A 12,713-nucleotide genomic window follows, 5' to 3' on the forward strand; every position below is an offset into this window, starting at 1 on the left:
TTTCCCAGAAGTCGTACACAGGTGTTTGTGGAGAGAAACAAGAAAATAGCCATAGAACAAGCAATGGCTAAAACCTCTTAGACAGCAATATTTAGCTAATTTTTTCTTTTACATTTTTCTTCCACAGGAAGACATGTACCTCCCAAGCCTCCACCAGAAGTTCAGGAATCTACAACAGTTCCGTCAGCTCAGAAGCCAACCAAAGTAATTGTTCCAGGTACAGATGCTACACCTACACCTCAGCATTCCACCCCAGTACCTGTTCCAGCTGCAGACGCTACACCTGCACCTCAGAAACCCACCACAGTACCTGTTCCAGCTGCAGACGCTACACCTACACCTCAGCATTCCACCACAGTACCTGTTCCAGCTCCAGACGCTACACCTGCACCTCAGAAACCCACCACAGTACTTGTTTCAGCTATAGATGCTACACCTGCATCTCAGAGACCCACCACAGTAAATGTTCCAGCTGCAGACGCTACACCTGCACCTCAAAAACCCACCCCAGTACCTGTTCCAGCTCCAGATGCTACACCTGCACCTCAGAAACCCACCCCAGTACCTGTTCCAGCTACAGACGCTACACCTGCACCTCAGAAACCCACCACAGTACCTGTTCCAGCCACAGTCGCTACACCTGCACCACCTCAGAAACCCGCCACAGTACCTGTTTCAGCTCCAGACACTACACCTGCATCTCAGAGACCCACCACAGTACCTGTTCCAGCTGCAGACGCTACACCTACACCTCAGCATTCCACCACAGTCAACGTTCCAGCTGCAGGCGCTACACCTGCACCTCAGAAACCCACCACAGTACCTGTTCCAGCTGCAGACGCTACCCCTGCACCTCAGAAACCCACCACAGTACCTGTTTCAGCTCCAGACACTACACCTGCATCTCAGAGACCCACCACAGTAAATGTTATAGGCGCAGACACTACACCTGCCCCTCAGAAACCCACCACAGTACCTGTTTCAGCTGCAGACACTACACCTGCACCTCAGAAACCCGCCACAGCACATGCTCCAGCTGCAGACACTACACCTGCACCTCAGAAAATCGTTACAGAACCTGTCTCAGCTCCAGACGCTACACCTGCCCCTCAGAAACCCACCCCAGTACCTGTTTCAGCTGCAGACACTATACCTACACCTCAGAAACCCACCCCAGTACCTGTTTCAGCTGCAGACACTACACCTGCACCTCAGAAACCCGCCACAGCACATGCTCCAGCTCCAGACACTACACCTGCACCACAGAAAATCGTTACAGAACCTGTCTCAGCTCCAGACGCTACACCTGCCCCTCAGAAACCCAGCACGGTACCGGTCTCAGCTCCACGACTCTCACCAGCATCTCAGAAACCCACCCCAGCACATGATGCCATCACAGAGGCCCCAGCAGCAGCGCAGACATCCCCCCCATCGGGCGCTTCGCCCGCAAACATGCCCGCGGCCGCCCAGAGTCCCAGCACGGCTAAGCCTCCTGCTTCGCGGGCCACACCAACAGTGCAGAGGTTCACTGTCTCAAAGCCTGCCTTTACACAGAGTCTTTCAGCAACCAAAAAGTCCACTGCTTTTCATGCCCCATTGACCAAGGGTCTCCGCAGTACCCCAAGATTTACTTCTGCTCGTGTTACAGCCACACAGGGTGTACCTGTTCCCAGGGCAACCACACGTGTGTACACGACAGGCACGACCAAAGGCAAAGGAAGCTCGCCTGCAGGTCAGTTGACACCGTTCAGGTTTCCTAAATGTGGGCCTTGTGCGCTGTCCACTTGAGCAAGTGTGGAGGGCTCAGCTGGTGGTTGGTAACTTACTGTAGCTAGGGCTTTGCATAGTAACGCTTTGACCTTCCTCGGAGGCAGGCTTGCACTGTGCTAGGGAAAATCTGTAGAATACAAGCATGATAATACAGAAAAAAGTTGTGTCCCCATAAAAGCAATGCTAGACTAAGGCTGATGAAGAAATTCTGTTTTCTGTGCTTGCTTTTGGGAGTCATGGAGTTCTTCAAGACCCCGTCAAAGGACCAGATTTGTACCATCCTTGAGGTTGGTTCTAGGGTCTGGTTCACTGATGGAGACGCATCCCTCAACCATGCTGACGTCTCTCCAGGCTCCCTAGAGTTGCAAATGTGGGACAGCATTTCAGTGTCTTCTAAGTAATTGAAAATATAGATTTTTTTAAAATAAATACTTGACATTATTTCAAGGTTAATAAATTATGGCTCTATGAAAATGGAAGACTATCCTGTAGGCTTCAGAAATAACCTGTTGCACAAATGAATGAAATTTTCTCTACTTAATGCAGCTCAGGCCACCAGGATGTCTCTGTGCCTCACAGCTTGCCCAGCCTATAATCATTTTCATAGACACCCTTATTTTCCAATGGGGACGACGTATTTTTTAAAAAATATTTTTTGGGGCCGGCGCCGTGGCTCAATAGGCTAATCCTCCACCTTGCGGCGCCGGCACACCGGGTTCTAGTCCCGGTCGGGGCGCCGGATTCTGTCCCGGTTGCCCCTCTTCCAGGCCAGCTCTCTGCTATGGCCAGGGAGTGCAGTGGAGGATGGCCCAGGTGCTTGGGCCCTGCACCCCATGGGAGACCAGGAAAAGCACCTGGCTCCTGGCTCCTGCCATCGGATCAGCACGGTGCGCCGGCTGCAGCGGCGGCCATTGGAGGGTGAACCAACGGCAAAGGAAGACCTTTCTCTCTCTGTCTCTCTCTTTCACTGTCCACTCTGCCTGTCAAAAAAAAAAAAAAAAAAAAATTTTTTTTGGGGGGAAATGTCTACAAGATTGAACTAGGAGATAACTTTTAAAAATTTCCCAGTTTTCCAATTGAAGTCAACACTCACATAGAAAACTGCAGAAGAAATGGGTGTACATGGGGCAGGTGTTGAGCCTAGCAGTGGAGACGCTGACAAAGAGCTCAGGTCCCACAGCAGAGTTCCGAGTTCCTGATCCAGCGTCAGCTCCCTGATACCACGGCTCCTGTCTCTCACCGTGGAGACCTGGATTGAGTTCTTGACTTCCTGCTTTGCCTCAGGCCTTGCAGGCATTTGGGGAGTGAGCCAGTGATTGGAGCTCTCTTTCTGCTACTCTGCCTCTCAAATAATTAACTAATTAATTAATGTGCACCTCTTTAACTTTTCTAACGCACATATTTCTGTAACCACCACAAAAGCCAAGAAATGGATTACCAGCCTCCAGCTGCTCGCTTTTCCGAGGCTCTGTGGGTCCTGGACACGGTCCTCCCACTCCTGGAGTCCCAGATAATGAGCTGACTGTGCGCTATACCTTGTTGCTCGGGAGCGCCCCCTTGCGGCTCACCCGTGAAACTGCACCTGCTATGCAAACCTCCCCTTTAACATGTTAAATGCAGTGACTGCTTGCTTTTGGCCACTCTAATGGCATCAAATAATTTTTTTAAATTACAACTTCATACATTATGACCTTCTTTTCATACATTTTATAATTGTTATTTTGAGCCCTACATATTTTACCATGACACAGGTATTTTTTTTTAAAAGAGTTATTTATTTTGAAAGAGTGAGCAGAGAGAGGGAGAGACAGAGAGAGAGAGGTCTTCCATCCACTGGTTCACTCACCAAATGGCTACTACAGCCAGGGCTGGGCCAGGCTGAAGCCAGGAGCCAGGAGTTTCTTCCGGGTATTCCATGTCAGTGAAAGGGGCCCAAGGACTTGAGCCATCTTCCAGTGCTTTCCCAGGGCCATCAGCAGGGAGCTGGATTGGAAGTGGAACAGCCGGGACTTGAACCACAGCCCACATGAGATGCAGGTGCCGCCACGCCTGCATCTTAGCTGCTGTGCCACAGTGCTGGCCCCAGGCCCAGATACTTTTACAAGTTAAACGTTACAGATAATAGCGTTCTCTTGTACATTTCCTGCCACTTTTTCTCCTTGAAGGCAGTTAATTACTGCTCTTAGGGTGATGGGCTTGCTCCCGATGTTTCCATTCTTGTGGGGCATGTATGCACCTGTAATACTGTTTTGAATGTCTTTATAACTAACATAACCAATGTGTTGTGTACTTCATTATCCCACTTGGCTTTTTCCACTCAGCCTTGGTTTTGTGACTTAGGTTGGTTCATTTAAGTTTAGTTCATTAATTTTAACTCTGGTAAGGGACTTTTTACCTCCTATGATATATTTGAGTCTTGAATATTTAGATTGGATGCATCCAATTTTTAATAGGGCAAGGCAAAGAGAAATAAGTTTCTCTTTATATAAGTTGTAGAACTAGCTGTGCTGAAATATTTTAAAAATATAGGTAATTCAATGAATTTAAGCCTAATGACAGTTATGATAAAATGTAAGCAATATTCAGCCACAAACTCTCTCTTGTGCAGTTGGCTTATCCCTTCAAGGTATGATATAATGTACTCACAATATACCATGCTAATGTAATGTGACATTTATAATAAACTGCACTGTATTTAGTTCTTATTTAAAAAACCGTCTCTACCACTCACAGAGAATGTGCCGCCGTGGCCTGTGCCTGCCTTGCTCCTCCTGCTGGCTGGCTCCAGTCCCTGCCACAACCTCCCAGAAGAGTTTTTAGCTTTATGTTGTAGATGAGGAGTTCAGGGGTTAGAGATTCACTTGTGCATTGACATACACTGGGTAGCTCACAGGGAGGAAGCTGGAATTTAAGCACATTTGCCACCTGCACATCCTGCTTTTGCTGCTGTGTGCTGTTGCCTGTTCTAAGTGGCATTCCAAGCAGGTGCGTTCCTCTCACTTAAGAGCAGTATTTTTGCACGGAAAAATAGAATGTTACAATGAGGTGACTTGCCTGTGGGTGCAGTGTGCCGGAAGGGCTCAGAGGTAAACTCTCAGACTGAGAGTTTATCGATCGGAAGATAGATCAGCAGTTATTTAACAGAGCGCTGCAGACAGACTTATGTCTGGACATCAGGTCCTAAGACCGGATTGAGATGGTGTGTGCTTTGGTATTCAGGAGCTGTCATAACTTATGCTTATAGCGTTGACTCTACTGATCAAGTATAGACACGACATCTGTGTCTACTGATTAATAATATGCAGTTGTTTTCATACATTTTAATCCTTATAGTTTGGATTGCCTAGGAGCTCTCAGGTGTAGTTTATTGAGGTACCTACATATGTAAAATTTCTAGCGGATCAATGAACATTAAAATTGTTTAACATCATAATTTTTTTTTCTTCTTTTTCTTTAGGTGCTGCCTATCTTATATCTGGTAAGTTTGGCTCTCAGGGAGTCAAAACCAGTTGTCAGTGTGGGATGTACAATCCATATTCCTGGAAGAGAATATTTTCCTTTTACTGTCTTAGGAAAACTATCAAAATGCAGTGTGTGTGGCTGCCTGCGAGAAAGTGGGCGCGTGGGTTTTACCGGCAGGTTTTGTGGACCCCAGCAGGTGCTCGGTACACCCCCCTGTCTTCCCAGCCTTGTTCCTGCTCCAGGGTCATTTCAGGACGGCTGCAGATCCTTTGGCCAATGACTCGAGTGTCGCTGCGTGCCCACTGTCTCAGGGCTCCCCTCTAGGGCCTCAGTCATCATGGCCAGCCCCCCCGTATTTCGTGGGTGACCAGAAACCGTTCCCGGACCATTCCCGATTTCTCTGCTAGCCCAAAGAATACCGAGGGCTTCCATCAGCTCCACCCTGCTGTTCTCCCCTTCCTGTTAATGATCTGAAGCAAAGTTGTCTTAAGGAAAAGTATTCTGTGGTAGACAGGAGGCCCCAAACGTACCTGTGCCGCAGTGTCTCCCAGCGTTTGGTCCAGTCTTGATTTGTCCTAGACATCTTGTCTGATATGTGATGCCTTAACAAGATTAAGGAACTCCTTTGTTTGCCAAGGAGCACTGTGGCAGAGTTGGTTTACGGATAAGTCCAATAGAATATATACTTTTATTAAAAAGTGTTTAACATTTTATACTTATAAGTAAACTCCCTTATGCATGCCAAGGAGTACTACAACTGAAACAGATATTATATTTCTATTCTTACTACTATTATTATTTATTATGGTTTCTTTATATTTTGAATGAACCTCTCCTAAGCTAATCTTGAAAGATTCCAACAGTTGGAATTCACTTTGTTCATTCTATATTTTAAATAGAAATAAATGCATTCTAAATGAAGATCACATGCTTTAATGGTTTAATGCGTACACAAGGGGTGAGTTTCATAGAGGAGTTTTCTCACGCCCACCCGCTGACTTTGGAAGTTTCAAGTGCTATTTTTTTCCCTTAACCTCTTGAAGCATAGATTTCCCAGGAAACATTTTTCCCACGGTCGGTTGTAATTCCAGCTTGGGTCCAAAGGAAAGAGGAACTCCTTCCTACTTAAATCAGACATACAGCATATTTTGGGTAACCTTAAACTTTAAAGATATAAACCTGAAAATTATCTTTATTTCTTAAGTTTATTCTATGAATCCAGTCAGTTTGTTACTTCACAGCTAGGTAACCTCTGTGCAATGAGATTGCTTTTGTTGATTTCACTGTAGTGCAAGTAGATGCTGCGGGTCATGCTAGAGTTTTCTAATCCTTTGACATTTTCCTTTTGCCTTCCACTGAAAAAGAGAGATTGGTTCATCCTCACGGAACTCCCAGTGTTACCTTAAAACGATGCTGCTGTTGCGAATTTAAAGATGCTTTCCCGCTGGTTCTGTATCCGTATTTCTCAGTTTTCTTTCCATTCCTGCCTCTTCCTACAGAGAACATTTTTAGGCATTTTATTCCTCACCCTTCCTCTGTGAGATTGAAATTGCACACATACACTAGAAATCTGTTTGTTCATTTGAAGCGCGTATCTCCATCTGAGCTTTAGACATTAAAGGAGAGTGAATTTTTTCACCTTGGGGTGACGTCAGCCCGGTTGAGAATACGTCCTCTGTGTAATGCTTTTGTCTTTGTTTTTTAAAGGCAGCGTCATCTAGAAAGACCTGGTGCCTCGGAGTCCGTCCGAGCTCAGTTTGAATCCCAAGTTTCTCGTTGAGTAATTATGCAGCCCACGTGATCAGCTTGAGCTCCGTGAGTCCCAGGTTCTCGTTTGGGGGCTGGAGATCACGATCGCTGGTTCAGGTCTTGGACGCTCAGTGCGATAATGGGTCCACAAGCTCCTAGCTCCGTGCCGGAGGCCGAGTGACGAGCAGCGGTCATCGCATGCGGTCACTCTTATTTTCCCAAGAGAAGCTTCTGTTCGGGTGACCGTTCTCCTGGCCACCCCAGAGAGTAGGCTACAGGTGGTACTTGCATGGCTGGGTGGCAGTTGCTGTATTGAGATTTGGAGGTGCACTGTTCCCCTTTGCCTCTCACAGCGATCCTGCAGCGTAGGCTTTAGCTGTGACAACTGGTGTTTTGTCGATTGGTCAGTTGCCCAGGGGCCCTGAGACAGCAGTCGGTGGGAAGATGCTCATCCTAGTGACAGGGTGACGGCTGGCACAAGTGAGTTAGACTAGTGAGCTGTGTGTGTGTAGATTTCAAACACCTTTTGCAACAGAATAGACTGACTTTTTTGGTTGTATCATAACCAGGTTTTTTATTTCAAAAATCCTGTATTTAATGGCTCATTGGGCACACTCCGGATCATCTCGGGTCACAATGCATCGGATGTGAGTCGCACATTTGGAGAAATATTAGGCCCCATTTTCCACAGGCTTTTTGACATCTGCTCATAGCCCTGATTCTCTAAAAATTCTGCAGTTCTTTTCTCTCCGTTAGCGAGATCTTATATTGTGACAATCATAAACCCCTCACAAGGATAAGGAAGGAATAGTCAAGAAAAAGAGTGGACAGTGAGAGAGAGAGACAGAGAGAAAGGTCTTCCCTTTGCCGTTGGTTCACCCTCCAATGGCCACCGCGGCTGGCGCACAGCGCAGATCCGAAGGCAGGAGCCAGGTGCTTATCCTGGTCTCCCATGCGGGTGCAGGACCCAAGCACTTGGCCATCCTCCACTGCACTCCTGGGCCACAGCAGAGAGCTGGCCTGGAAGAGGGGCAACCGGGACAGAATCCGGCGCCTCAACCGGGACTAGAACCCGGTGTGCCGGCGCCGCAAGGCGGAGGATTAGCCTAGTGAGCCACAGTGCCGGCGAAAAAGAGAATTCTTAAAGTATTTTTCCATCTACTTGAACGTGGCACATGTTGCAGCTTAGCCCAACTCTAAGTGTACTTGAATCTGAAGTCAGTCTGTGAAATGCATAAGGGGCTAGTAGAGGATTCTTCTCTGTGTCTTAGCAGACGTGTCGTTACATGTGACGGCGATTGCAGTTACTTACCTGATACTCAGGTAATGTAGTTCAGGATATGTTACAGGGTCCTGTGGATCTGGAACAGGAAGTGTGTGAATTTCTTTTATTTAAAACATTTGAAAGAGTACAGAGACATAGAAAATCTCAAGATAACCCAGTCAATTAGGGGCCCCTGTGGATGTCGGGAGGAGGTGGTGTTGAACCTGCGTTTGTAAATCAGAGAGTGTAAAATATACCCAAGTGCGTTCTTGTCCCATCTCCAGAAGTCTTTTCCAGCGTGCTGTCCCTTGTGCACAGGCCTTGTCGTCTGGTACGTTAAAACAGGGTTATAGGTAAGAACAGAAGCCACCCACAGCCTTCGCAGCTGTCCGTAATGGTAATGCTAGGCGAGTGAGACCTTTGGAAGCCTTGTCAGCCCCCATCTCTTCAGGAAGAGAGACAGGCCTCCCTGAATTCACGCCAGCGCCTGGAAGTAGGATTCTGCCTCAGGTTCTCTGGGAGTGGAGACGATACTTTGATCAGTGTGTTGCCCATCTCATATAGATTTTCATATTTTTATTAAAAATCATGTTCGCATGCTCTGGCTTGACTCTGGAGTTAGAAATCAGGTTTTCTCTGGCAGTGAATTGTTTGTCTTTCCCTTTTTTGGTCTAACTTTTCTCATCTGCAGCAACAGGTATCATTCAGTGTAATTTGCTAGTATGTACTGCCTGCTTCCGTGGTCTGCCAGCCACCGTGCTGATGACTGAAGGGGACCAGTGAGGACAGGTCGCGATGGCTTCAGCGCTTCCTGTAGTACTGTGTGTACACATGGGAATCTCACTAAATACTCCTTTTTGTTAAAGAAACATGCCTTCTAGACTTAACTTGATTTTCCTATCTACAGTTCTTCAGTTGAATGACCAGGACATTTTAATCATGATTATAACTTCATACATAATTTCATACTTCATTTTTGCCAAGTTGTGTGAATCTTACGTTAACACTGATTCACCTTTGGATTTTTTCTGAGTTTTGAGGATTTTTTCTGAGTTTTGAGGTCACAGAGTACTGCCCATATGCCTGAAAGTTTTGTTGGTTTCTAATTTGGGAGAGAATATGCACTTATTAATTTACTAAGAAGATGTGTTGAATTTTATTTCTCATATTCCTGTGTTTTGCTTTGATTTTCTGTTAATTCATACAGCCTCCGCAAACTTTCTCTAGAATTACAAATGTCTATTGACCAGTGTTCTTGGAATAGTCTTTTACTTGTGTCATCCAGGTTCCTCAATACTTTTGAGTGGATTGTCTGTCTTCATTTGTCATTTAAATTGAAAATGAGATATTATAAGTGATGAGACTAATAGGAACTAGTGAAGGGAAGAAGAGCTCCAAATTTTGAAGAGCTGTGAGTTATTTTGTGGATAATCTTTCTAAGCCAACGACACAGTGCTAAGAGAGCAACTTAAAAAAATGGATTGGGTAAAATACTCTAAAAATGTACCTGTTATGGAAGTAGGTTTTTTTTAAAGTCTTGCATCCGTTTGGCATAGTCTGTATTTTGTTGATTTAAGTCTCATTAGCTTCAGTTCCTTCACCAATGTCAGCTGTAATGTCCTCTGTAGTAGAGATCAAAAGAGTAGACTTGAAAACACTGCAGGTGGAGGCGGAGATGGGGGAAGGGGGCGGGACAAGGGGGAACCGAGTGGTTTAGAGAAGTAAAATCGTCTGAAAAACAAGTTGTAAACTTGATTGATTGGCTGCTGGCCAGCTTTCTTGGCCAATTAATTGCTGCTGTTCAGCTCAAAATAATGTCTTTAATCTTAAAAGTAAACACAACAATGAAATGTCATGAGTGATGGATTGAACCTGGAAGGCACACTCCACAGGCGTGGTGAATGTATTTCACCCTGCAGTCTACCTTGATGGGGAAATGGCTGCTCTCTACTATGAACTCAGTAGAAGGCCTTCCCACTAACCACACGGGCAGCCGCCACCTCTCTGAGACCCACTGACACACCTACAACGTGAGCGTGAACGCCACAATACCTGCTAGGTCTAAAATTTCATCTGATCATCGTGTTCGAGTGATCAGGGATCAAAACGTTGAACATTGAGCATGGTTAGGCTTAGACTCTGAAATCCCCTCAAATGTGTCAAAAGGTTGTGTTTGAATGTTGTGACACTTTAAACATGTTCTTTCTTTCAAAGAAAATAGGGCAAGTAACATGCAGTGTTTATGGTCAAACTTCGAATGGAAGAAAGCCGTGGGCAAAATGCAGCTCACGTCTTCTCCTCCAGTTTGCTTTTCAACCAGTGTGTATCTTACTGTGACCCCGCAGTGTACATGTATGTTATTGCTTGTATTTCTATTAACTGTGTTACCACGTTTTTCCCCTCTCAAGGACTTGTTGCTGGTACTGTAATAGTTGGTATCCTAATTCTAGTCAAAATTTTCTGGGACTATGGAAAATCAGGGTGAGCAGAAATTCTGGTGACTTTTAAAACTTTATTCTTAGCTTTTTTCCAGTAAGACCTGATACTGACTATATTGCATTTTTTGATGTTTTCTCTCTTTGTTCCATCTATCTGTAATTTCCATCTTGGATGAAAAGACTCTCTCCCTCCCTCTCTCTCTCTCTCTCTCCCTCTCTCGCACGGAAGAAAGCCACTAACCACATTTCAAAGTGATTTGAAAGCCAGAGTGTTACTTTTGTAGTAAATCACCATTTTTGTTCTGCTTGATAGAATATGGTGGTATCTGTGTGTTACACAGAAGCAAAGAAATCAAGAGAAAGTCAGTTTCTAACCCCGTGTTAAATTGCCCTCGATCAGGCGTTGTTCTGAGTTAGGTTCACTAATAGATGCCAGTCCAGCCAGAGCAGGCTAGGGGTGAAGAGGGCAGGCCCTACCTGCTGGGCTGGAGTTCCGGCCTCCCATTTACAAGCTTTGGCTCTTAGCAGCTTAACAGCTCCTTGCCCAGGTTTTCTCATCTGCAAGTGGGGGAAATACAGTACCCACCTCCTGGGAGTCTAGATCAGAAGCAAGCGAGTGGTCAGCTGAGGGTAGGGCATGCTTGGCACCTAGTAAGCACTCGGACTTTAAGGCAGCAGCATGAAAAGACTCATCAGTAGTATTTGAAATTGGAATCCACACATAGTAAGTGCAGTGTCGTGGTTGGCTCTGATGTAGACAGAGGGTGATTTGAATTGACCTGTTTTGTACAGTTAACTCTTTAGGAAACTGTGGAATTCATGGGAACTTTGGTCATTTCTAAGCTGCCCTATTGCCTGCCCACGTTTTCACTAATTAATATTTTTAATTCTGCTACTAAATTGCCTGTTTTACTCCTTTGCATGATCTTTGCTTTCTATTTTTCACCCACTATAACTCCTTTTCTCTTTAAAATAATAAAATCTTTAAGCCTGTTGTAAATTAAACTATATTATAAGCATTCTGTAAATCACTAAGTGGTTCAATCTTTTGGTAAAAGTTTTGGTAAAAAGATTTTTGATAGGTCTGGGCAGGGTGTGGAGTTAATAGTTTTTACAGATAGTAAAGTAGTTTAGATGCTATGTTAGCAACTGTAGTAAGATCCCATTTTCTGTCCAGATTTTTCAGAAAGTTTTTAAAAGATTTATTTTTTTTTTTAAAGAGTTACAGAGAGAGGAGAGAGAGAGAAAGAGAGGTCTTCTATCCACTGGCTCACTCTCCAGCTCTAATAGGGCTCAGCCAGGCCAAAGCTAGGAACCCAGGGCTGCTTCTGGCTCTCCCATGTGGCTGCAGGGGTCCAAGCACGTGGGCCATCTCCCTTTGCTTTCCCAGTCACATTATCAGGGAGCTGGATCGGAAGTGGAGCAGCCGGGACTCAGACCGGCAACCGTATGGGATGCAGAGCCACAGGCAAAGGCTTAACCTGCTGCTCCGTGGCACCGGGCCTGTGTCAGTGCCCAGGCGATACGGTCAGAGCCCTGTGTCACATGGAGTGAGTGAGGTTGGATGCCTCAGCAAGACAAATCTGGAGGAAAAAAAGAATCCTGCAGTCTTGGGACCTCCCGTGACTGTTCCAGCTCTCCTACAGAGTGACACCAGGTCATCGCATTGTAGACGATACGTTTATAGCATTCTGTCAACTGGCCACAGCCAGTGCTTTGGGGTCTGTGGGTCAGAAGTGGGCAGAATGTAATGAGCTTAGCTACATGCTCTCTCGTGGCCATGGCTAAAGTAATGGATCCTGCTATTTTAATAGGAAGAAACGTGCTGGAACATAGAGGAAATACTTGCTCTGTGTAACATTTGGGGATTTGTAGTAAATCTAACGGCTCCACTTCTGAGTCAAAGGAAAATTCATGCAAATCCCTAAGAAAGAATTTGTGATTTTCATATGCACATTATTCCCTTGCCTGATTTTAAAAGTGTGAGCCATCAAGGGAAGGAGCTAGCTTTATCTGTGCCTGGGTATTCT

The 12,713-nt window shown here is 45.5% G+C and overlaps 2 protein-coding genes across 13 annotated transcripts in view; both read left to right on the top strand.

Annotated features, from left to right (window-relative positions):
- CD55 (CD55 molecule (Cromer blood group)) overlaps window positions 1-12,713 on the top strand; it is a 29,200-nt gene that overhangs the window by 14,260 nt on the left and 2,227 nt on the right. For 3 of the 12 annotated variants that reach the window (XR_011381396.2, XM_070055224.2, XM_089311413.1), the window contains 2 exons: window positions 128-217; window positions 5,228-5,248. Coding sequence is in view for 10 of the 12 variants with exons in the window: in XM_070055224.2 (XP_069911325.1) it covers window positions 128-217; window positions 5,228-5,248 (111 nt within the window). In the remaining 2 variants the exon portion in view is untranslated. Of the gene's footprint in view, window positions 1-127; window positions 218-1,648; window positions 1,733-5,227; window positions 5,249-5,457; window positions 6,154-10,653; window positions 10,727-12,713 lie in introns of those variants that run through there. The other 9 variants (XM_051820506.3, XM_070055223.2, XM_051820505.3 and 6 more) reach the window with 5 other exon arrangements.
- LOC138845077 (uncharacterized) lies at window positions 223-1,644 on the top strand (the record flags this gene model as incomplete). Its single annotated transcript, XM_070056209.2, has 1 exon — window positions 223-1,644. A coding segment is annotated over one exon (1,422 nt), but the record flags the coding sequence as incomplete, so codon positions are not given.

The sequence above is a fragment of the Oryctolagus cuniculus genome, chromosome 13, assembly GCF_051225735.1.
Source record: "Oryctolagus cuniculus isolate XC-2025 breed Fujian yellow rabbit chromosome 13, ASM5122573v1, whole genome shotgun sequence".
In the NCBI taxonomy this organism is placed as follows: Eukaryota; Metazoa; Chordata; class Mammalia; order Lagomorpha; family Leporidae; genus Oryctolagus; species Oryctolagus cuniculus.